The sequence below is a fragment of the Protomyctophum parallelum genome (genome assembly GCF_964188405.1).
Source record: "Protomyctophum parallelum genome assembly, chromosome: 11".
NCBI lineage: Eukaryota > Metazoa > Chordata > Actinopteri > Myctophiformes > Myctophidae > Protomyctophum > Protomyctophum parallelum.
The window spans coordinates 27,728,183-27,753,924 of NC_139707.1; the positions used below are offsets into that span (position 1 = coordinate 27,728,183).

Sequence of the window (25,742 nt, forward strand, 5' to 3'; positions counted from 1 at the left end):
TCTAATATAATTTCCTTTCTGACTATTGCTGCCTTTGAAACAAAAAGTATTTCTTGTTAGAGTCAAATGTGGGTGGAGCACACGCCAGTATGCAATGGCTCTGTACATGACTGTTTTCTTAAGTGCATTGGTTTTGGGCAGAGGGAAATTAAAGTGACCATTTAGTGCCTGTCTACTAGTCTAGTATTATAATCATGTCTCTCATTTCTGTGAGGAATGCACATTGACAGCCTGGTATGCATAGCATCCACTAGTCCTGACAGAGCAGTGAAGTGCTTGTCTTGTCGCTTTGTTCTGAGCAAGCTGAAGTTTACCAAGTTCTTGCTTTGATGCACTAGACCAGATAACAGGACAGTAGTTCATATTTGACAGAACTAGAGATTGTATGACGAGTTTCATCAATAAGGCCACAGTTGTCCTAGTCTAGTCTTCTTTGTCTTGTCTATGTTTTTCTCCTTTTCTCTGCTCCCCAGGCCAGTGTAATAACTGGATGGGGGGCGCACTTCAAATACCTAACCTATTTTGACCTATGACCTCTGAACCTATTATAGCCAATTGTGAAGTAAGCAATTAAGAATCCTTACAAATTCTACTGAGAAACAGCCCATCATGCCCAGGTTAATATCAAAACATTCAGAAACTCCAATGTATGAATTTCACATGACAGGTTATATGACAGGCCGTACTCTTTAGAGGCCACTCAACATGCCATTCCAATTTGAGTTATATGAAAGAAATAGGCTGCTGCCTCCCACAATTTCTGTGGTGTCAGTGACGGAGGTATCAGATGGTTTCCAGTTCGATCTTGTGTCCTTGAGCAAGACACTGAACCCCTAACTACTCCCAATGAGCAGGTTGGTGCCTTGAATGGTCTCCTCTGCCATCGGTGTGTGAATAGGTGAATGTGATCCCGCTGTCTCTCACAATGTTTGATATACTGTAGCAATGGCATGAGATGTATCTTTCCCTTCATAATACCATACTGTACATTTTAACTGTATCTTTACTCATACAGTCATTTTCTCATCTGCACCGCAGCGTCTTGAACTTTGTATTAGCTTTTTGCCCTTTGGGTCCCCTGACATGCAGCCGCCAATGTTCTCCTGAGCATCCGCTTCGCTTTGGAGGTCAGGCTAGCAATTAACTCTGTTTCACGCTCCACTATCTGCTCGACTTAATCAAGTCAGGAATAAAATCCAGACATAGGCTATTGATTCACCAATCCCCCAAGATCATCTGTCGCACCTCTGAAAATAGCACTCATATTAGAGGGTTTCTATAACCTAGCCTTAAAGGAGAATTCCATACTAAAAGGCTTTCTTACCTTTCTTTGTAGTTGTTACATCCCCACCAAAGAGGTCCAGGTGTTATTTTGTGCAAAAGCTCCTTATTGGCTATTTTCCCTACCATAAGCCCTAAATGAATTGCATTGAATTGAATGGGAATTGAATGGGGCTATGGGGTGTTGTGCTAATTAGCTTATTTCCATCGCTCAAACTAATAATTTCTTTGTATATATCCTCTCTTCATAATGTAAATAATACCCCAAGCGGCACACTTTACTACTTCTTTCGATGGAAATAAGCGAACTAGCATAACACCCCATAGCCCCATTCAATTCCCATTCAATGCAATGCAATTTATTGAGGGCTTATGCTAGGGAAAATAGCCAAAAAAACACCTGGACCTCTTTGGTGGGGACGTAACAACTACAAAGAAAGGTAAGAAAGATAAGAAAGCATTCTAGCATGGAATTCTCCTTTAACTGATGGGCGGTATAAGACACTGACGCTATCAGCGACAGAGAGCCCAGCTGGGCTGTTTTCCTCTAATTGCTTCCGACATTCACGTCCTCATCCCAAACGTTTTTTCCCTAATACTTTATTAGTCAGACATGTAAACATGTATTCAATTCATAAACATAATATGTACACAATAATACATGTCATCAACAAGTACAGACAAAGAAGATGGGGAGGGACATTACATGTACCTCCTGATAGATGTTTTTTCAGGCTAAGTTTGAAAGAAACCAGTGATACACCTCCTTTAATGGGTGGTGTCAAGCATTCCACGGGTCCCCCATAGTGAAACTAATATGGGTTACTGACACAGCACTCTGGTGACTGGCTGGTCTTTCTTTCCTCTCACTGTATTTGTTTTTGTTTTCTAAAGACCCCATGAGAGATTGGTGGTCCGTGAAATCATGCGAGGAAAGGGGGATTTTCTCCCCTCATTAATTTCACGTCACTACAGTATTACTATGCCGTGCTGTGACCACACTGATGACAGACAGCCATAAATGTCATGCTATCAAGTCGTATAGCGGTGGACTCAGGTTCTCTCATGATGAAACCACATGTGAGGGCTTTTGTTTTTCACGCCGTGGCCAACAAACAGGGGGCCGGTCATTTCCTGGTCACGGCTGGAGGAGGTCAAATGAGCCAATCAAAACAATTACAACACATACAGGATGCTGAGTGAGGCCTTGATGAGCCGTCACTCAATTGACTCCGGCGCCATGCTGTGTGCTGTTCAGAATGAAACCTTGTCTTCCCCTTTTATTTTAGTATTTTCGTTGCTGTTGGGCAGAAACCTCTTAATCTCCATATTTTTTTACCGTGTTACTATTTTATTTGCTTAATATCTTTTGGCCTCCGAGTCCTATCAACAATATGCTTTTGCCAGTAACTTCAGTTCTTAATTCTCAAAAAATAAAGCCTTAAGCCTTGATGGTTGGATATCAGCTTAATGTTTGCATGCCTGCCATCCAAAGTGCTTGGCACAAATGAGATTTACGAAGGAATGATATTTAAGTATTTATTGCCAAGAATGTGCAGGAATACTGCTAAAATGTATGCAATCTTTCCTTGTACAGAACAGTTAGAACTCCTTAAACACAATACTTGACAGCATAAATGTAGACAGTGGAAATAACCTATAAAGCTTATCCATTTATACATGCAATTTTGAAACTAGAAAGTGGAAAGATAACAGAGCCGACAGGCTGGTTTTCGAAGGCATCAGGAAGTTGTCTTGACTGTCTCTTAAAAGCATCTGTTTTATTTAACTTTTTCTTTTTACAAAAATAGCCTATTCTCCCAGCAGTCTAGAAATCTAGTGTGGCACTGATCATCTTCATAGCCAAAATTAACTAACTCAGGTCTTCATGAATATCTCCAGTAGGCCTATGGGTCTATTGTGTATTTTCAACCACATAAAAATAAGGTATTAAGGCATCTGTGTCTTTTTAGATTTTAGCTATATATAACAGCCCCTCTACCCAAGCTATGGCCAGAGCTGTGAAACTGGCCTGTTCCATAGGTGCTGGCTTTTAAGAGCATTGTTGCAGAAGAACACATTCTATGGCATCTGCCAGAATCAGTTCACTGTGTACCAGATACCTCGAGGGTAAATGGCTGACGATTTACAAACACATTATATTTTTATTGCTCCACTGAGCTGCATAAAACCATGAAAGCATCCCACCACAGCAATCCAAGCTTTATGATGGCATTCAGCAAAGGCCAATACAATCAAACTGGGAGAATTAATAAGCCAAGAAAGAACTCTCCTACACCCCATTATTAAATAATGCATGCTTTCTTGTGTACCTGGTTAGTTTCAAAATGCTATCACAAACTGCATGGGTCTCAATAAATGTACAACTGCACAATGAATAGGCCTTACTTTGTGTGCATACTGTGTGTGTGTGTGTGTGTGTGTGTGTGTGTGTGTGTGTGTGTGTGTGTGTGTGTGTGTGTGTGTGTGTGTGTGTGTGAAATACCTGTGCATTTCATTGAATCTTTGATATCAAGGTCATGGCATTGGTTCGTTCCCGGGCACCGCCAACTCAGCGTATGAGGAGCACGGCTTGAAGTCATGTGGTAAGTACTGGGAGCTTATGGTAGGTGTAGTAGCAGGCCCCATAACAACAGTCTCTACATGCCCACAACATAACATCAGGTGTTGCGCTCTGGCTGATACCGAATCTCTGACTTACTTACTTACTAATTAAAATCTCAGCCGTGTGAACTAAGTGGTGCAACTCTGTGTGGGGGTCCCCGGAACTTACAGACCCACAGGAACGCGCCCAGGGTGCCGGCCCAGTTCCGATGAGCCGCCCTGCGTCCGAAACGGTTGAGAAAAGACATGAGTTACCATGTGGGGGAATTAGCAGACAATTTACACTCTCTCTCTCTCTCTCACAAGTATGGTATTCTCTCTCTCTCCCTCCCTCCCTCCACATTGAAATTAGCACAACAGTGCAACACTCTCTCTCTCTCTCTCTCTCTCTCTCTCTCTGTTTCTAGCTCAGCAGCGCCACTTTTGCACCTGTTGGTACCCTAAACAGACAGACATACAATCATTACAATGGCCCGGTTTCTCTGAGAAACCGGGCCATTGTTGATCCTTGAAGTGGTTATTAAAAAATAGCAAAGCCATGCATTATCATCAGTTTTCAACTACACTCAACTACACACTGTGAAAAGAGCACAGCACAGTGAGCACACAGAATATGTTTGTTCCCCAAGTCAAGACCTGCATGTCCATCCAACAAATCCAATAACAACCCAAACCACACAGCCTGCACAAGTCTAAACTTCTCACCAAATAACTCATTTGTGTCTGGCAAAGTGTTTCAAAACCTCTGCAGAACTAACTTAACTATAATTTATCACCAACATTAGGGGATTTTAGTCAGGCCTGCGCTCCTAGAAGAACGTTGTAATTCAAAGCCAAAGAAGGTTTGGATAGAATTGCCTTGGGGTTGGGTTGGGCCGGAATTATGAGCCAGGCTCTGTTAGGGAGAACCATCTGGGTTGTCACAAAGTCAAAAGTCAGCGCTGAGCTGAGTCTTGCTGCTTGCATGTGTACAACGTCGTATTTTTGTCTTCATTAATGCTGCCAAATGATGTAATGTGTCTGAGTCACTGCATGTCAGTCACCAGGTGGAACAGAACCATGGTCTATTGGATTGAATTAGTACATTCTAATTAGTGCAGATTCTAATTATATAACCCATGGTGCATTGACAAGGCACAGGTGGGTCCATTTAATAGGCCTATATGTTCGGCTATTTCACACAAGAAGCTAATTTCTCATCACATATCAAGGACCAGTTGGATGTTTTCTACTTTCACAATACAAGACAGTTTTCTAATGGATGCCTGATTATGAATAGGCTACCTCAAAACTCAGCAAACGTTTTATAAAAATATATAAAGCAATAAAACACGAACCTGCAATACAGATGAGTTGCTGTGACCTATAAAAGCCTAAGATGTCTTGTTGTAGGTACTGTAACTGTACCACTACCTGCACACCGCACACGCAATTAAGTCTCAATTAAATGAAATGCCAGATTTGCTGAGTTCATTATTTTATTTGTAGCCTACTTATGATGCTTATAGCTCAATGATATCATGCAGATTTTAGGCTACAGTATGTCATCTCACAACCGCCATTTATTAATTTATTAGAATAATTATTATTCTGAGGGGCTGTTCAGAATGTCTGACACTGATTTACTATGACACTAGCGCGCGCGCGCGTGCGTGTGTGTGTGCGTGTGTGTGTGTGTTTGTGTGTGTGTGTGTGTGTGTGTGTGTCTATAATAGTCTACTTGTAAATCCTGTAATAATAAAACCCCTACGAATGTATAAAATATTAATGGCGACTTTTGGACAAAGACAATGAAGAATGGTCACACACATGGGCTCCCAGAGACTTCAGACTACAGCTGGGTGTAGGGTGAGATGATGATGACAGAGCTAGAGGGCTGACTCCCCAACTTGACAAACACTTGTGGCGTACGTGTTCTGCAATAACGGTAGTATAATGACATCTAGTGGCAGATCATATGTATGCACTTAAAACTTTATCCATAAATAAGAGATACAGATACAGTGGGTACTATTTGGATCGAGAAAGACTATCGTAGATTTATATTAATAATATTATCGAACCTGACTTTTACTTCTGTATCTATATGCAAATGTAAAAACCGAGCGTGGCATCTAGCTCTGATCCATAGCATTATTTACTTACAGTCTGCCCAGTACATCTTCCTACAGAAACATAAAGGGTGCGTTAATTCGGAAATGCGCACCGGGAGCGCACTCGCCTATTAGTTTGCATTGCACAGTGCGCTCAGTGCGCTATTTCCGAACGCGCCCATAGTATCACAGTCTGCCCAGTACAGTACATCTTCCTATAGAAACCATAGACTGTAAAAGATAGAAACACACACAACACACAGTCACACAACACCATCAGTCTGGACGAGTGTTTAATTATTTATATTATTTTGGAAATATGCACGGTCGGTGCATCATGATCAGACTTGATATTTTTCCTTCAACTTCTTGTTTATGCCCTATTATATGACTGGAATCTGGATATGCAAACAGCGTTTGTAGCAATTGGAGAAAATAAATGTCAAATGTTCATAACATTAATGTTCTAGCGGTAATATAGTACCATCTAGTGGCAGATGTATTTATTTTGTCCTTCCACGGCATCCGTCCACAGCGCAGCGTGAGCGCATGTGCAAACCACAAGGTGAAGTCAACACACTGTATAGGCTAGGGTCAATGAAAAAACAACACATTTATTTCACCAAAGTAGCCGACGATACGGATACTATTACTTGTCACACATGAAGAAGGAAAGCCATCTCAATGTTTAATGGTCTTTCACTTTACTCACCATACTTTGGAAATTGATACAATTAAGCCTACCAAGGTAAGTTTGAGTGCTACTGTTGCTAACTACACTCTTCCAATGCCATAATGAGAAATTTCCTAAATAACTACGAACCATGTCATAGTGTGCATTAGTGGAATAACTGGAATTACGTATCACTTAATCAGAATACTTAACTTTGCCCATTGGATAAGCCAACCATTTCGCTGCACGTTTACCTGTGTACTTCATGAGAAACATTACGAGAGTCATGAACCATGGCTAGAGAAACATTTGCTCTGATGTGTTCTTTCAAGTGTTGTTGCATCATATTTCTACAGGCATAGAGGTGGACAACAGGAGAGGAGAGCACAACAGGATCAAGATGTCCAGTGTAAGAACTTTCTTCTTTTATAACTCGTAGAAGACGGTCAATGTTTTTGGCGAGCGTTCCCTCCAGAATAGGGGTGCTGGGTTGGGTAGCCCCTTTTGGCACCCTTGTTTACCTTTTCTGTTTTTAGCCCGGAGACGGTGAAAACTTAAAAAGGGTTCCGAAAGGGGCTATAGTTGATGGGGTTCAAGTTAGTCTAAGATTTAGACTCTCGTAAATGCAAATCGATTATTATTTATTTGATTTGATTGAATAAAATACATAGTCTCTTTTTTTTATATAATTTATATTTTTTGTCCCACGATTTTGTAACCCATTTTTCACCCCTGTGTCAATCATCCTGTGATGTGATCCTGGGATCTACACACCCTCCGCCAACCTAGGGAGAGCAACGGACTTAACTCATGCTTCCTTCATGCTTGAGTGTCCAAGTTGCTCCTTTACACCTGACAGGGGGGAGTTTCCCTGGTTGGACGTAGCGCGTGGAAGGAGCACGTTATTCCAACCAGTTCCTTTCCCCTCCATCAGGCGTCCCGGCTGGCCAGGGGGAGGCAGTTTAGAGACCAGGATTACTGCATGTTTTTTGTGAGGGTACCTACCCTAGGGGACACGGGGAGAACATGCAAACTCCACACAGAAAGGCCCTTTCGCCAACCCCGCCTTCAGGTATGGGCACTGATCAGAGCCGAAGAGTTTGATCAATCCTCAAGGCCCCCCCCCCCCCCCCCCCCGCAGCCCCGCCTCCCCGCACCCCCCCCCCCCCCCCCCCCCCCCCGCCGCAGCGCGGAAAAAAATAAGTTGTTTTCGCTGGTACTTTTAAAGCAGCTTCTATAGGCCAATGTCCAAGCCAAGGTGAGGACTTTCAGGACTATATTATTATTATTATGAGAGAGAGAGAGAGAGAGAGAGAGAGAGAGAGAGAGGGAGAGAGAGAGAGGGAGATATAGAGAGATACGGAGGGAGAGAGAGAGAGAGAGATCATAGGCGGCGGGTGCGTTTTACCTTTGGGTAGGCTACAGAATTGCGTTGGGGGGGACTGTCGCGGCCGAGCGAAGCGAGGCCGCCGCCGCGGATGTATTTATTTATTTATTTCCCAAATGGTCTAAAAATGAGTTCTTTAGCATACTTTTACCAATGAATTAGCCTATACACAGACAGCGACTGATCAGCCTATTTTGGACGATATGGGTCTTTTCTCGAGTCAGTGTGTAGTCTCACTAGTCTGTGGTTAGGTCTCTTTGGTGAATTCTTGATCAGTGTTATTGGGCGCGTTCGGAAATAGCGCACTGAGCCCACTGTGCAATGCAAACTAATAGGCGAGTGTGCTCCGGTGTGGTATTTCCGAACGCGCCCTTTATGTCACGCCTCAAGAACAACTAGGCTACAAAAGAAACCCGATTAGCACTTTTTAACACCTCTTGGACGGCCGGTGTCTCTCAAGACAGACTGTTGCCTGAGGAACAACAGGGGAGGCGCTGTTTTCCCGAATATTTGACGATGGGATTCTCAGATTGCCGGCGGAGAGGTCCAAAATGTTCGGAATTCCCAGAAAATATGTAATGTAAATGTAAAATGTCCACGAAAATCTTCATGGGGGCCGAAAGGGGCCCTAGGATTCTTCATGGGGGCCATGGCCCCGTGGCCCCCACAGACTCTACGTCGCTGGCACTGATGACGCGGAGGAGGAAACACGCTGCCAGCACCCACAGCGCCCCGAGCGGGAATCGAACCCAGGACCTTCTAGCTGTGAGGCGACAGCACTACCAACTGTGCCACCGTGCCCCCCAAAAATACATAGTCTCTAAATATCAGGCTAGGGTTGAAGTGGTTAAAAGCCTTGGGCCCTTTTTGAAACTAGCTCCTCTGGCGTTTTTTGTGGCCCACCCCACAAAAAAGGTTCTTCGTAAATTGTTCCCCACTTAGTATAAACCTAAACCAGAAACCTAAGCTAGTAGGGGGGGGGGGGGGTCACTGGAACAAAGCCACCATATTAGCATTTGAATACCTGTTCTGTGAACACCATAAAGGTGTGTGCCTACGTGACGAAATGACCAGGGGGAGGGGAGCTTCAGCCTTCAGTCAGTGCGCTATTGGCTTACTATTGTGTCAGTGGGCCGCTGGTACAACATAATACAACATTTTCAAAGCAATAAAGAAAAAACAACAAAACAAAACGGCAACATTTCCTCATTGTGTCCTCATATGAAGATAAGTGGTTTCTGCCCGGTGACAGCAAATATTATGTGCTCCTCCTCACCCTGTCACCAGGTGCTCTGCGGCAGAGCCAGGATGGTGACCTACCTGCCGGGCCTCCATGTCCTGGTGCGTCGTGTTGCTGGAGCCAGAGCCTTCTCCCAGGCAGGCTCCTCCTCTGGTTCTGATGAGCCTCATGTCGCCGTCACCCCACCTGACATGGGTAAGTTCTGTTTCTGATGAGCCTCATGTCACTGTCACCCCACCTGACATGGGTAAGCTCTGGTTCTGATGAGCCTCATGTCACTGTCACCCCACCTGACATTTTCAGTACATTGAGTCCTGGGAATTATCTTTGGGAACCACTGCTCTAGCATAACGTATCTTCGTGTGTTGTTTAGGACCCAGGACGGTGTGGCCTGATGAGACCATGGGACCGTTCGGGCCTCAGGACCTGAGGTTCCAGCTGCCCGGTAACGTGGGCTTTGACTGCCACCTGGAGGGCACCACAGAGCAGAGGAAGAACTCTGTCCACAGGACCATCCCTGACCTTCTGTCTGCCCAATCCAACAGTGAGAGGCACGAGCTGGTGCTAGCTCAGCTTATTGGAGAGATCCAAGTAAGTTTAATCATCTTAATAAGTAGCTCGGTTTATTGGAGAGATCCATGTACGTTTAAAAATATCTCAGTTTATTGGAGAGATCCAGGTATAGGTTTAATCCTCTGAATAAGATCCATATGGAGGGAAATGGAAGAACAATGCCATCTACTGGTTGCATTAAATTGCACATTGAACCACCATTCCTTTCTAGGGACACCATTTGATTGTGAAACTCATTTGTGACAGTTTGTACATAATCTCTGAATATTGTATAATATATAATGGAATATTTTGTCTATTTAGCTAATCTTATTGCATCACTACTTCAAGAAGAAAAACTAAACAAGATGCACCGCTTCACTTCCAAAGTATTTAACAAGTTGCTGGTGGACATAGAAATGTCAACCACACAACCACAGAATCTGTAATCTGTTTAGGGGGAAAAGGAAATGCATGTAAAATTTGGTAAATGTTTGTCTCAAGTCACTATTCATTTATAATTTGAAACGCATGAGTATGATAAAAATGTAAATGGGGCGACATAAAAATGTACAAGCTGTAATGTGCATTAAATCCAATAGGCTCCCTACATAACTGTAGAGCCAGACTTCCAGAAAGTAGCATACACAGTAGTACCTTTTTCCTGCCAGCAATCAATCTAACTAACTAATCAAATGAAGCTATGGGAAATCTTGCCTGTTATCACTACAACATTAGCCTCGGAAACCCAGACGTTTTTATTTCCAGGGAGAGAAAAAAAAGTCTGGGACCGAGTCGACTTCAATTCGTCATAGAGTAGCGCAAACGTCGATCACTCTGCTGATTTCTGATCGTCTGCACCTTTGTTAAATTGACGTACAAACACACACATACACGCTCTCCTCTCTCTCTGGAAAATGGACGGGTGCTTGCCCGTGCTTGCCCGTTTTTCCTCCCGGAATTTTCCCCAGTGAGGGGGATAACTTTGTAATATGCTATTGGCTGTTTGTATTCTTTTTGGAAAAATATAAAAAGATACTCCTGTGGAAAGGCTATATTATTTGACTTATATTGAACCTATAAACAATTTAGTATTATTTAGTATATGTAAGGTTTTGCCCCCTCAAATGGTACCTCGTCAGATAATCCCCACATATCCTACAACAACTTCTGTGAACAGACTTCACTGTAGTAGCTTTTCATAAATTATATTTGTACTTTTTATAGTTAGAGAAATTCAAAGTCCAGCCGTCTGCTGTCCAGCCTCTCCCACCCCTCACTGGGGAAATTTCTGGGAGGAAAACCGAAACGGGGCGAGTAGTCTTGTCACCCTCTCTCTGTCGCTCTAATTAATTCGTCTCATGTCGTGCAGCTGTGTCTAGATTCTCCCGGCGGATCATGCCGGGAGCTGCTTATGCCATAGAAAGCATAGGTGGACCCCAGGCTACTACAACATCAATACAGCATGGAATTGTGGACAAAATCTTCTTATCCAACGACGATACGTTTTGTGGTCCGTGGCTCCAAATAAATAATGGACCTTGATATGAAAGGGGTTGAAATCCACTGCTGTAGATGCTTACTGGAATATTAAGCATACTGCAATACTTTTCCTCAATATTCAGTGACTTTATTGATTAAACTATTAAAGGGTCTAAAATTGGTATAACAATCTAATAGTGGACCTTCTTTTGTTTTGTATATTGTGTGGGGTCATTAATGTAGAAAGCTTGTTTGTCATATTTTTCTCAGGGTAAAGGGATTTCCGGCATGCAGCAGACTGTCAACAGAGCAGAGCAGTACTTTGATAACTCTAACGTGGAGTGTGCCATCCAGTCCTGTCCTGAGCTGCTAAAGAAAGGTACAACAGCCAACAGACAAATCCCCTGAATTCAGCTTGCCATATTGTATAGCCTTTTTTTCCTGTGGGTCCATGAGGAACATTGAAATAAAAAAATGCTCAGTGGTGTAAAGTAACTAAGTATATTTACTCAAGTACTGTACTTAAGTAAACATGTTAAGCCTTGAATTAATCAAGAAGATTCAATTCATTTCAAAGGAGCTTAGGAATGCGACAAAAACATCTCCATGAATGGCTTCATGGGGTGCCTAAGCCTTTATAAATAAAGTTTGATTTGATCATGTGCAGTAAAACCCATGCGTATCATTTGTGAAGTTCATGTTATGCCCAGCAGAGGGCATTGTAACATAACAATTCAGATTTCAGTTTTGGTACACTGTCCTCAGAGCTCAGACACAGTAATGACTGTGTGGTGTCCCTGTCATTTCTTTTCTTCTCTCAAATCAAAAGATTTCCAATCTATGTTTCCTGAGGCCCCATCCAGTGGCATGACGGTTGTCACGGTAACCCAAAAAACTCAAAACGACATGACTGCCTGGACTGAAGATGTAGACAGAGAGAGGGACGAGATGTTGGACAAGGTACGTTTGGCGTCCAAGTTTCTTAGCAGGTTTAAAGATGGTAGTCAAGTCATCTATGCCAGTGTTTCCCCAAACTAGGGGTTCCCAGATAATTAGCTTAATGTGCAACATTGTTTTCTCACACAGTATGTACCGGTAAGTGTATACAGGGTATCTGCACATTTCTAAAGTTACCATTGTAAAGCGCTTTGAGTAGGCATGTGACATAGTGCATATAATAGCGCTCTAAAATGCAATCCATTATTATGATTATAAAAGCAAACATGTTAACACTTACCCGCTAGCATTTATTGAAAAATTAAGATCTTATTCACGCCAGCATTTTTCCCAGTTGAGCTCTTATTTTGAAAAGCCACATTTCCAGACTACCGTAAGTGAACATAACCTAGTAAGTGGAACAGGTCCTGGACAGGCCTTGTTTACAAGGGTAACAAGACTACTCGCCCCGTTTCTGTTTTCCTCCCAGAATTTTCCCCAGTGAGGGGTGGGAGAGGCTGGACAGCAGACGGCTGGACTTTGAATTTCTCGAACTATAAACTTTCATGACAGCAGAACAGCCTAAGTACAAATATAATTTATGAAAAGCTACTACAGTGAAGTCTGTTCACAGAAGTTGTTGTAGGATATGTGGGGATTATCTGACGAGGTACCATTTAAGGGGGCAAAACCTTACATATACTAAATAATACTAAATTGTTTATAGGTTCAATATAAGTCAAATAATATAGCCTTTCCACAGGAGTATCTTTTTATATTTTTCCAAAAAGAATACAAACAGCCAATAGCATATTACAAAGTTATCCCCCTCACTGGGGAAAATTCCGGGAGGAAAAACGGTCAAGCACCGGGGCGAGTAGTCACGTTAACAAAAAGAAAATGTTTTTGCCGAAGCACAGAGAAAACCTGTATTCATCACCTATCAGAGGTCAATAGTAGTGGAGATAAATATTATAATATATAATATATTTGAAAGATAAGGAAAAATGAAAAATCCCTAGCAGGAGGTGAATTATGTATTTATTTACTCCAGCAGTGACCAGATTTAACAACCTGGTAAACTGTCAGATTGACATTTCAGATTGAATTTGCATGAGGTTATAGGGGCGTCAGAGAAGAGCTTGTTCATTAGTTACTGTCTGGTTGAAATGACGTAGGCTGGGAATTGGTCTGATTGCACGGAAGAAGCCCTTCACTGCACTCATTGGTGTTTTTCCACAGCACATGACGTTAAATTATGCTGGAGTATGAATGTACCTAATTTTATGTTTTATAATTGTCAGTCAAGTATGTCACGAATTAATAACTTGTTTTGAATCAAACAAGAATTGGAAATCACAAGACTCTAGTCTCTAATGCGATCCATTGTTGTGTTGGAGCAGTTTATTGCTGGAGCCAAGGAGATCTGCTTTGCACTGCAAACGGAAGGATTCTGGGCTGACTTCATTGACCCGTCATCAGGCCTAGCGGTAAGGCATTCCTGTCGTCTTGGTTAAGGCATAACTAGTAACTACTGCAGGTATTTCCCCCTAGAGTGTAGGGCAAGGCAGCTGGAGAGAAGCCTTCGAAACACAAGAACTTTGAGAAACTTGAACTATCCATTGAATAAACAATACTTAAGAAATGTGTTCGAGGCCCACCACCCCACCTGGTCCACAGCAGTGGAAATGAGCATTTTCAAGATAAACCAATATATTTGCACTACCTGTTTTATTCAGCACTGTATCAAGTAACCTGAATTGAACAGGGTAGACCCTCGTGTAAACAAGTGTAATGCTTAATTGGGTCGTCCACTCACAGTTAACTGTCTTTGTATTGAGTTTGTGCTTGAAATGTACTGTAATTCTGCAAACTGTTAATAAATATTTCAATCAATCAATCAATCAAAAACATGGAGGTTTTGAGCAGGTTCTTTTTGGAGTTTGTGATTCCCTCATCTTGAAGTCTATGGGTTTTCTCAGTGGGATTTTGGCTAGGTGCCTCTCAATTCTTTTCTGTGGTTAGCGCAACCGTAAGAGTTTTTAGCATTTTGTTCTATGAAAAATAGAACAAAACGGTAAATACTCCACTCCATTTCAAAGCTTTTATGTGTCTTAAAGTATCATGAACTTTTATTTGCCATTGGGATTATTTCCTGCAACTGTCAAAAATCCCGTACCGTAGGCTATTTGTAGAGGGAACCAGGAAGATGATAACTTCCTCCAACACAAATGCGTAATCCCTGCTCTATAGAGCATTATTCACACGTTACCGCAGATCTAGAAATATCACAGCACTGTTGGAGTGCGATGCGCTGTGAGCTTTTCGTTTTTCGTAAAAAACAAACAAACTCAGGCTTCATTCTCTGTCCATCTCCATTCTCCTCGTCTCTTTGCAGTTCTTTGGCTCGTACACCAACAACGCGCTGTTCGAGACGGATGATCGCTATCGTCACCTCGGCTTCCAGATCGAGGACCTGGGCTGCTGCAAGGTGATCCACCACACTCTGTGGGGCTCGCGCGTCTTTGTGGGGACGGTGTTCACTGACGCGCCCGCCACCAGCCTTGTCATGAAGAAGCTGCAGGGGAACTGAACTGTGTTACTCGCCCCCTTTCTTCAGTCCCTATGTGGACAGAACGAATGTTCTTCTGTGTGTTTAATGTAATGGAAAGCATCATCGCTGTCGGGCAGAAATCTCTTTATCGCCATATTCTAACTTGTTTTATTTCCTAAAAATTAACACATTAAGACCTGAGGCCCATTCTACAAACGTATGTTGCTATATCAGAATTATGTATTTTGCTGCGGACCCCCATCTCAAAATATATTTTGTTCTAGGGACCCGCAGAAGCAAAGGGTTTAGTTAAAAATGCTTGCTTGAAAAATATTATGTATGAAGTTTTCAATAAAATAGCAGATCTACAAGGTCATAGCACGGCATGAAGTGATGCGCTATAAGCTTGTATATCTGCTATTTCTGAATCACCAAAGTATAAAATAATGTTTAAAGTGGTTATAGTGCTATAAAGTTACAATCTATTCTAAAATGGCATGGATTATTTTCCGGTTTGAATGGGTGAACGCCCTACTTGATACTACAGTGTCACACAAAAGCACCAAAAGTAGCAGTTCTACAAGCTCGGAACGCGTTTCTAGCTTGTAGATCTACTACTTTTGCTGTTTTTGAATTTCAATCCTGGAATGTAACAGTTTGACATGAGGTTTCCACCTGACAGAGACGATGCGTTTAATTTATACATAGTTGGCACTCTACAAGTACAACAATGTTTGAGTGGCAAAATCAGCTGATCTACAAGCTCGCAACATGCCGCCAAGTGTCGTGTTGTGAGCTTGTAGATCAGCTATTTTTCTGCGCTTTATTGACCTATACCTATATAGGGTATGTGTTCTGGGAATCAGAGTTATAGTAATAACCATATGTTATGGTAAATGTAGGAAAACTGGAAATGTTTTGACATTTGGGACTTGGGTGCATCTTCTTCAGGTCAATCTTCTGTTGCGTCATCTTCAGGCTGGGACTCTCTTTCATCTGACGAAACGGAGCTGAGTGGACTATCTAAACATTTCCCAACAGACCTTTCCCTGGAAAATGTGAGAGTAAGACAAAATATCAAAAAAAATATATATTTTTTTGTTCTATCTTTCAAGCAGCACTATGTAGATTGGGGTAGCAGTGACCACTTTGGACAGAAATAACATGATGGCAGCCAACATCTTTGACTTCATTACCCAAGATTCTTGGCAAGCATGCAAGAACTGGTACTATGCTGTGATTGGCGGAAGCTTCTGTGTGCGTCACAGAAGAGGACGTTCAATAGGCCAATCAGAGGCAATATAAACGTTTATTTTGTCATGTCAATAAAGCTCCATCGTATTTAATTCAAATTGAACGACAGACGCGCTGTGATTGGCCAGTAGTCACTTTGAGTGACATCGTGCCTTCCGCACTTCCGCTAGACTTCCGCCTTCAGTGCGATACAGTTCGCTCCAATTAGCTGCTTCCGGGTCACCAGTGAAATGCATGTTGGGACGGGCACAGATTAATACTGGGACACACTTTTCCGCGTAACTTGAGTTGTTTCGCCCGCTGTCTATTTTGCTCGGAATAGACGCACTGAACATCGTTTGCTGTTCATATATTCAGAACGGGTAAGGACTAGTACATAGTGATACAGTCAAGCCCCTAGAACGGACCTGCCTGAGTCTATACATTTATGGAATTGTTAAATATGGAGTGCCGTGATTTCTTTCCACTCTAAAACATGATCATCAGTTATATAAGGAGGGAAAAAGCTTTTCAAAAAAGTGTACAGTATTTGTTAAAATGATGTGTTTATGTGGACGCGCCACCAGTTCATTAAGTATGCCTGGTTTGCCTGATGGGTGTACTGACAGGAAGAAACCCTAAATACTAAGGGAAGACATCATTGCACATAAAAACCACACCAAGGGGTCTAATGTACTGTCACCTCATAAACGCATGAAATGCTGGAGAAAAATACAAAAACCATGGCACTTCATCTTTAAAAAGAAGTTACATAATACTGCACCAGGTTTAATAAATACATTTATATTTTAAATTACCAATGTGTTTTTTTATTGCAAATTTTTAATAAATGGATAAATATATAATTAATTACGTGCTAAAACATACTAAAACTTGACAATTTTATTTCTTTTACTACCTTTTTTTCAGTGACAAAGTAAATTAACATGGAAAAACTAAGCTAAGAAGACCTAAACTAAGACTAAATAAATTGTATTGTACTGTATTATTTTCTGTGCACTGTCAAAGTGAGATAGCAACCATTTACCATTTGTTTTCATTTTATTTGTACACACTAGGAGTGTGCTGCAGACCCTTTGAAATCGCCTGTCAAATGTTGGTGCATATTTATTTACAGTATTTCCACATACTTCCCAAGATTGTTCCTTCATTAATCATGTACCAGTTGTCAACCAACTTGTATGTAGATTTTGACAGGAATCTGAACATTCAGAACAATATAGTGTTTGAATGGTGGTAACTCACCCAGACCTTGACGGTTGAAGTGTTTTATTTGTTATCAAGTCTGATCTCACTCATCCATGCTAACAACCAAGAGTCGTCGTAATTTAATTTGTTGAGTAACTAGGTAATGTTATCCTTTAGAAAGGACAACATTATCTGCCATATCTGACTAGGAGATTATTCGAAAAGGCTCAACAAATGTTGTGTCGGACTTTCTTACAGTAATAATGATAACTATTCTGGTTATAAAGAAGACCATTATTGGGGCATACTGTATCTTTCTCACAGTTCCACATGAAATGCAATAAAGTGAATTAAATTACCTCAGGACTAGCTGAGTGGTTACCATGAAACAAACAGTGGGGGTAGGCCGGGGTGGCTTGATAAGCTAGATTTAGAATGGTTACGTTCAGTTGGTGGACCCCCATTCGGGTAAGCTTGTTCTGTAAAAGGAGGACGCGTTTGTGGATAAATTGTCTCTGGGGTGCTATTAGCATTTATTAGCTAACACTGCCCTGGCTAGCACACAGCAGATGGGAACTAATCAGTCTCTTTAGACTGACGCTTGAATTACTTTGGCGCATCATTTTGTAAGGATGTCTTGTCACACAATCCTAAATGAGTTGCATGCGAGTCATTGTCTAACTTGGCCTCCCTCCAAAAGATGATGTGAATGTGTGCCCCCATGCTGCTGCAACACAAACGGTTACACAAAACGTATATTTCATGAGGCACTAGTTTTAAAAATAATACAATATGGTATTTTGTATGTTCAAAATAGTAAAAGATTTCCTCACAATGTTTCTGCCATATTTACAGGGTTTACAATACAGACCGTTGGCAAACTGTAGGCCTGAACACTCAAGAAGACACAGAAATAGAGTGAAACGGCACCCAGCCCATAATAATCTAAACTCATGTCCTCACAGAGGATTTATATGATGTTATATGAAATAAAACAGGGGCTCAAGCTATGCTACAAATTGGCTCTGATCCTGATGACAACACAGGAACATAAAAGGCAGAGAAAATAAACGTCTCATACAGAACAGAGTCCCATAAAGACTCCTCCTTCAATAGACATTCTAAACATTACGCAAACCTCCGACCTTTTTAGGAGTGCTACGTGTCCACAAGCATTCGCCTGTTTTACACGATGGTGGTGTAATTGTCATCAAATGGAAAGGCTCAAGCATATCGTCGCTGTCAGACAGAAACCTATCTCTATATCCTAACCTTTTGTGTATTTTTTTTAATTAATGCCCTACTACTTGATCATACTACAGCGTCGCACTAAAATTGCAGATCTACAAGCTCAAAATGTGTCTCGTGCGGCCCATCTAAACCTCCACGCAACTTTAGTTTACAGTAACAAGTTGAGACTAAAAAAAGCATTTTAAAGAATGCCATGGGGCCCAAGCGAGCATAACGCACAAGAAAAGGGGGTCAGGGAAGAGTCACAGTGTCTGCTGAACTCTTAGTCACTTCTGAAACGTGCTTTCGTGGTTGTGAGGCGGTCCGGGGACCATCGTGTGTGCAAATATAGCCCCCCCCCCCTCCAAACAAGAGTGGGTTAATCTGGCCTCCCGGACTAGACGTTGCGATGGGGTGAGGGGGCGGGGTGTCATCAAACGAAGTGTGCGTGTGAGGGTGGCAAGAGGATGGCCAGACAACGGTCTGTGATCACAATCTGTCTGGGGGACATGATTGTGCGTGTGGACAGATCATTTCAGACCCGTAACAATCACTGATATCTAAGGTCACGCCACCGTGACCGCTGATTGACATGACCCCCAATTGGCTTTAATTGACCGTGAATAAACCCAAACGAGTGAACCGTGTTCTTTCTTTTACAAAGTTCAGATTGTTGTTGATTCACAAAAAAACATGCATGTGAACAGAATGATCATTGTTGTCGGGTAGAAAGCTCTTATCTTCTTGTATTTGAAACCTCTTATCTCTTCTTATATTTCTTATTTCTTTGTGTTTTTTTCTTTTTTTTCGTAAATCAGCACCCTACTTGATCACACTACAGCGTCGCACAAAAGAATGCTGCTGCTTTTGATACTTTTCAATTTGAATCCTGAAAACTTTTATGGACATGACGTTACATTTGTCCATTTTGACATTTATTTTTACGGAACCAACTCTTCATGAAGATGAAGCTGATATTGATCATTTTCAGGAAGAGGGAAGGAAAGAAGTACTGCACTATTCAGATAATTGGATTTCACACAGATGCTTTCCCAGTTTTTATGGGTTGTTTGTTGTTAAAAACCACAGAGTGAAGATCCGGTTCACATTTTATAGGCATTTTATAAGTCCAACCGCTGTTAGAGATGGCCTGACGTGTTTACACGCAAGCACCAAGGATCTCATGCCATCAACTCGATCCCTAACAGATGGCAGATGCTAGTGGACAATAAAGCAGGTTCGATGTCAGCCTGCATGTTTCACGCACGCTCCAAAATGGCCTATTCATGTGTGCTCACTGAACCCCCCTTCCCACCCAAAAAAAGGAAAGAAATAATCGTCTAAGCAGTCACAAAAAAGTACACATGAAGTACACCTGTCTATCAAAGTATATCAAAGTTCATAGGAACAAACGTAAGCATACATTACTCGTAATTATATCGTCACTGTCGAGCAGAATCCTCCCGTCTCCATATTCTGACTACAGTGTCACACACAGCATCAAAAGTAGCAGACTGACAAGGGTCCGGAAAAATACGGACTTTGAATCCTGAAAAGTAACAGTTTTGGAGATTTGAGATTTCCCCCCGACAGAGGAGATATTCGGGTTAGACGTACATACTGTATTTATTTATTTGACTAGGTAAGCACATATTATCACAGTCACACATTTACATTAATCCACATGCCTATCAATTGCCACTGCTGCAGCCTTCTGGCTGTGGAGTTGAACATTATGTTGATAGTCAAGACAGTCAGCTTTGTGGCTGTTGACATTGCTTAAATGTCTTTGACCCGCTCGAGGTTAAAAGACAAAATAAGGCCCTGTGTGTGCTGTTGACAGATAAGCCCATGAGATTAAACAACAATTACACTAGACCGAGGGTTGAGGTGCCATAACATCGACATACCAAGCAAGACATGAGAAGTTTTCCATAGCTGTACCGTCCAAAAATCACACTAGTGGTCTTCTCTTCAAAGTGATGATTACACCGTGTCAAATTGTCAGCCCCCGAGAGATTTGTTTGTCACATTTGAACGGTTGTGCCTGTCAGTCTCTCCTCAGACTATGCGGGATTCTCTCAGTTCAAAGTGTTTGCTTCCAGGGTTTAGCTACTCAAGTACTGTACTTAAGTACTTACGTTTTGATGAATTGAAAATGGTGGACCCTTATACAAGTCTTAGTGCTTCTTCTTGTTTTATCCTCTTAGCAGATCCTGTACTTTCCTTGAACTGTACCCATTCTGCAAACTGTTGTACACTGTTGCTGCAATTTTGTAGCCTGGTTTCCAGCCCGATTCACTACCTTCCATGGATTTTGTTTAGTCACTTCGCAAAGTGACAAAACAAATCCATGGAAGGTACTTTGCTGGAGTATTCCCAACTTTCAATACTTTCACTTCTACTCCACTACATCTCAGAGGCAAATATTGTACTTTTACTCCACTAAAATTATTTTAGTTACTTTGCAGATTTGGATTATTATTACAAACATACCACTTCAGCCCTATATATATATATACTTTGGCTATTTGAAAATAGCGATCTACAAGCTCACGTGTTGCAATGCAACGCATTGTGAGCTTGTAGATCTGCTATTTTAATTTCTGCATAATGAGCACTTTTGGTACTTTAATTAAATTGTGATGACATTTGTACTTTGACTCATAAAATTTGAATTCCGTACTTTTACTTGTACCTAGTTGTACCAGAGTGTTTTTATATTTGTATTGCTACTTTTACTTAAGTAAAAGGGCAGATGAAAATGTTGTCTAAAGTAAACGCTCCACTCTCTCAGACGACCAATCTTTTCCCATCCCTGTGGTTTTGTGGTTTTGAGGCCAGCACTGCGGTCTGAATGAGCTGGTGTGCGTGCCTCTTTCATGTCTGTCTTGCCTTTATTAACCCTGCCATTGTCTCACCGTTATTTATCTAACCATCACGCATCTGTTATCACTGAGAATCACTCTGTGTCACAGAGTAAATAAATACTTTTGCAGAAACAATCGCAGGAGGATATCATTAGAGTCTTCCTGTCTGAGGAGGAGGAGGTGGTGAGTGAGTGAGTGAGCTTCTGAAGTATGTTGTTTTTTTATTTTATGTCCTTGAGTCTGACTGAGGGAAATAAAATGGGAAGTTCTTTAGGAACCGGCTGCGCTGACCAGGCCAGGAGACGGAGGTCTGTTGCTCCTGGTATGCTGTCTTCTGGAAGTCCTGCAGCTGGGTCACAATGTGCAATCAGTGGTGTTAAGCCATTAAGCACATGTACGGCCCTACATGTATATACTGTCCTTTTTTACAGGACAAATCACACTTGTGTGAAGTGAGGGCTTCCTCACTCCTTTGATATTTGTATTGTACCAGATGACATTTACTGCTACTGACTTTTACAAAAAGTAAAAGTCCATAGACTTTGGCTGCCACTGTCTGTTAAAAGTCCTCTAAACAAACATTAAAAGTCCATAGACTTGGTTGCCACATGCTAGACGGAGGAGGGCATAGCCCCCCTCAGAAATTGCATTTCATGTGTTGTAGATCAGATATTCTCTAATATCTTTGACAATTGTCCCGCAATTTAACCAATTTCATTAACCTCTCCATAATCTCACCTTAAATGATTGACTTATTCTATGCTTGTTTTATCTTTTATCTTTATCTTATTCTAATTTCAGCTCCATTACAAGACGAGAAGAAAAGCAATGGTGGCATTCACCGTCTGGACCTGGGGTCATCACGACAGCCTTGGAAAACAGCTAAGTGATGATGTGACTGAAAAGGTTTCCCACCTCTTTTCACAGCAGCCATTCTGACAGGTAAACACAGCTGAAGATAACGACGTGAATAGTGGGTGTGTTACTGTTACTGTGTGCCAGCATAGACAGATCCTGTACAGTTAACATCATGCAGGCACACTGCACTTAAATGACACGCATACACCCACAATGCATGTGATTACCTTCAGCTGTCTTTACCTGAGGCGGACAATTAAGTACTCTTAGTACTGCAACTGTATGTCTGTTTCAGTACGGAAAGCTGTGGCACTTTAGAGCAGCCTAAAAGGCTACCGTACAGCTGTTGAGCTTCACACTGACCACTATAACAATAGAACAGTAAAGTACGGCTAGAGTACAGTACACACACACTCGCATACACACACAGCCGAGCCGCTCAGTTCACACAGGTGTGATTTTTATTAATGATCTGCAAATCTGAGGAGCCCTGACATTTTTACCGTAAAGTTTTTAAGGTGTGACAATACGTTATTCTGATTCTGACACGTGTGTGTGTGTGTGTGTGTGTGTGTGAATAGCAGACCAGTCAAAAGTGTTGATCTCGTAGTGGGAGCAGCTAGGCAGCATGAATTTTTAATTGGGGTTGAATATCTAGGTCACATTTGTTCATTTGCATAGAGGATGAATTATTAAACACGTTCACCTCACATCAAGGAATTTTATAATCGCAAGAAAATAAATTTCCTGAACAGCATAACACTGCAGTGCATCTCTGTTCTGGGGGGGGGGGGGGGGGGGGCGACCAACCATTCAGTGAACACAGCTCAACACCTTGCAGCACATCTTCAGCTTGCTATTTTCAGTAAAAAAAAGAAAGGGCCTATAGAATAGTGGTTCCCAAACATTTTCATGTCAAGGACCCCCAAATTAGCACGAGGAAACCCCGATACAGGGTTTTCAGTGGCTAAGGAGCCATGTTGTTCAGGAACCGCATGTGGAGATGGAATTAGAGAAATCATTAAATCATCCTGAGTGAGCTTCTAGGGAACAGGTTTAGGCAGCGGACTGACCTCATGCTCCCTTCTATACATGAGGAGTCCAAGCTGATTCTTTTCACCTGACAGGGGGGTGTTTCCCTGGCCGGACGTAGCATGTGCAAGGCAAGGAACACATTATTCTGACCAGTTCCTTTCCCCTTCATCAGGCGCCCCGACTGGCCTGGGGGAGGTAGTTTAGCTGGATCTGCTACTTTTGATGCTTTTGTGTGACGCTGTAGTATGATCAAGTAGGGCGTTAATTTACAAATTAATTCTGGGGTACTTGACAAGACATGAAGAAGTTTGAGAACCACTGGTTTGACTTTCACTGAGTCTGGGTAAATACTCTTTAGTAATGTTTCTAGTTTCCTTCAAAGAACGATGGCTTAACACATACTCATCAGCCCTGCAGACCAGCATCCTGCACATTCCACTCTCCATACAGAGCCTGAAATGACACAGTCTGAGTGTCTCATTATTCATGCATGCAAACTACAGTTTGTGGTTTCTGAAGACAGTGTGGTGTGTGACCTAATCCTTCAGCAAAATTCAATCTGACGAATTCCGTGAATGTCTAACATTGCTTGGTACTGCAGCATTTCAGGAATTATTGATGTGGAACTGCAGGTGTGTTTGTTGTGTGTGTGACTGTGTGTGTGTGTTTCTGCCACAACGGCGATGATATATGTATGCTTTCTGTATGACTGATGACCCCACATTCCCTTTGGCCTGAGACACAGTGATGCCCATGTAATCCCAGTCCATATAGCCAGGGGGGGGGGGGGGGGGGGGTGTTGTTCATTCACATTGCGGTGTCTGCTAATCCTGTTAGCTCTTCACACCAGGAATTTCAATTAAGGCACAGATTAACGCTGGGATTTGAAATGAACCACTCGATTTATTTGTCTCGGACAGACAAAGGCAAACGGCCTAAGATGTACTGTAGCGTTTGTAATGTATTTTTAGTGTGTGAAACGTTGGTTGGAATGGTTTCTTGGAAAGGTAACTTAGTCGCATGTCTCATGTTTTTGTGTTCGCACTGGCAGCAATGCTGGTTATTAGGGACAGTGTTGAAGAGAGAGAGAGAGCATGTTGTTCTTTCTTGCTGTGTACAGCAATGCAATCCGCCTTTTTCATGGCCTCAGGATGTGGTGCTGGCAACATTTACCAAACCCAGTTTATCTGTCAGCCTCTTGTTCTACAATAAACATCCCTTAAGCACGTAAAGGTGTGACTCACTTCCTGTAGAGAGTTTTCCAAAACCAGACGGACACCACCACGACCTTCAGTGAATGTCTCTCAGTCTGATCAGTGAGAGACTCTCAAGAATATGGTTCCCTCGCCGTCACGTTCACACTTAGGTCAGCTATCCGGTGACAGCAAGGTTTCCTCTCTGTTACACCCAAGCATGTCGTCCACTGTCAGGTGGAAACCTTGTATGTCACCCCAATCTTTATTTTTTCATCAATTCATTCAATCTTTTCATTGGTAAAAATGTAATAAAAAAAAGAACACTTATTCCTTAGCTGTGTTAGTTTTATGTTGTGTGTGTTGTGTTCTATCTGTATCTTGTTTTTGTTTATATTCATGATGCAGATCTGTATACTATGTTATGCTTGCATAATTCCATTTTATTTGACACGGCAGTATGACAAAGTAGGCCATTAATATACAAACAAAAGTGTAAAGTTGAAATATGCAGATACAAGGTTTCTGCCTGACATTGATGATGTCTTCCTGTAGCCCTGTTCCCACGGTGACAGATGCATTTATAGACAGGCCTTATCATCAAAGACCTCTGGGGGGCTTATAGCACCTCGTCTCATATAAGCAGCATTAGTCATAACTCATAATGGTAATACAGCCATGATGGCGCTCACAGTGATGGAAGAAGTACTCACATGTACTTCAAAATGAACTTTTGTGTATGTGTGTGTATATAGTTTTGTTCTATAGCCATTTGTGCTATATCCATTTGTTCTTTAGCCATTTGTTCTATAGCCATTTGTTCTATAGAGGTGTAGTTCCAGACTCTAGCATTCAGGAGGTGTAGTTCCTGACTCCATATAGCATTCAGGAGGTGTAGTTCCAGACTCCCTCTCTATTTATATATAGCATTCTGGTCTTTGCTGGACAAATTGTAGTGTTCTGAAGATCTTACAAAAGTTGGAATTGAACGAACTGCCTTCACAGTCAGCTGCTCTTTAAGTTCTGTATCTTAACTATCATATGATTTGATTGCATTTAAACTAAAGATAATGTAGAATAGATGTTGCTGTAAGACAGATATTCAGTAGGATCTATAGTGCAGAGGCGCGTCATTTCAGGAAAATCACATAAGCACCCCAGCGTTCATATTTCCTGGGGAAACATTAGCCATAAATGAGAGATTTAATAACCCAGAGGACGACTATATGCTGTTGAAACATTGATTTCTTGTATATGTTAATAAATCCTTTTTTTGCATTGTGGTTATGAG

At 41.8% G+C, this 25,742-nt stretch overlaps 1 protein-coding gene across 2 annotated transcripts; it reads left to right on the forward strand.

Annotated features, from left to right (window-relative positions):
- The first annotated feature begins 6,556 nt into the window (after positions 1-6,556).
- Positions 6,557-17,214, forward strand: mmadhcb (metabolism of cobalamin associated Db). Of its 2 annotated transcripts, XM_083777436.1 has the most exons (8): positions 6,557-6,747; positions 7,029-7,081; positions 9,347-9,494; positions 9,673-9,890; positions 11,604-11,712; positions 12,163-12,293; positions 13,673-13,759; positions 14,668-17,214. In XM_083777436.1, exons 2-8 carry the CDS (start codon positions 7,073-7,075, stop codon positions 14,860-14,862), a joined length of 897 nt encoding a protein of 298 aa, XP_083633562.1. In that variant the 5' UTR covers positions 6,557-6,747; positions 7,029-7,072; the 3' UTR covers positions 14,863-17,214. The 2 variants fall into 2 exon arrangements, with proteins under 2 accessions (XP_083633562.1, XP_083633563.1); XM_083777437.1 differs by lacking the exons at positions 6,557-6,747; positions 7,029-7,081; positions 9,347-9,494 and adding an exon at positions 9,534-9,546.
- The last annotated feature ends 8,528 nt before the right edge of the window (positions 17,215-25,742 follow it).

What these genes read in the sequence shown, in the direction of transcription:
- mmadhcb (XM_083777436.1), top strand. An exon ending in CGTCACCCCACCTGACATGG is followed by an intron (nt 9,495 to 9,672) that starts GTAAGTTCTGTT and finishes TGTGTTGTTTAG; the next exon opens with GACCCAGGACGGTGTGGCCT. An exon ending in TCCTGAGCTGCTAAAGAAAG is followed by an intron (nt 11,713 to 12,162) that starts GTACAACAGCCA and finishes TCAAATCAAAAG; the next exon opens with ATTTCCAATCTATGTTTCCT.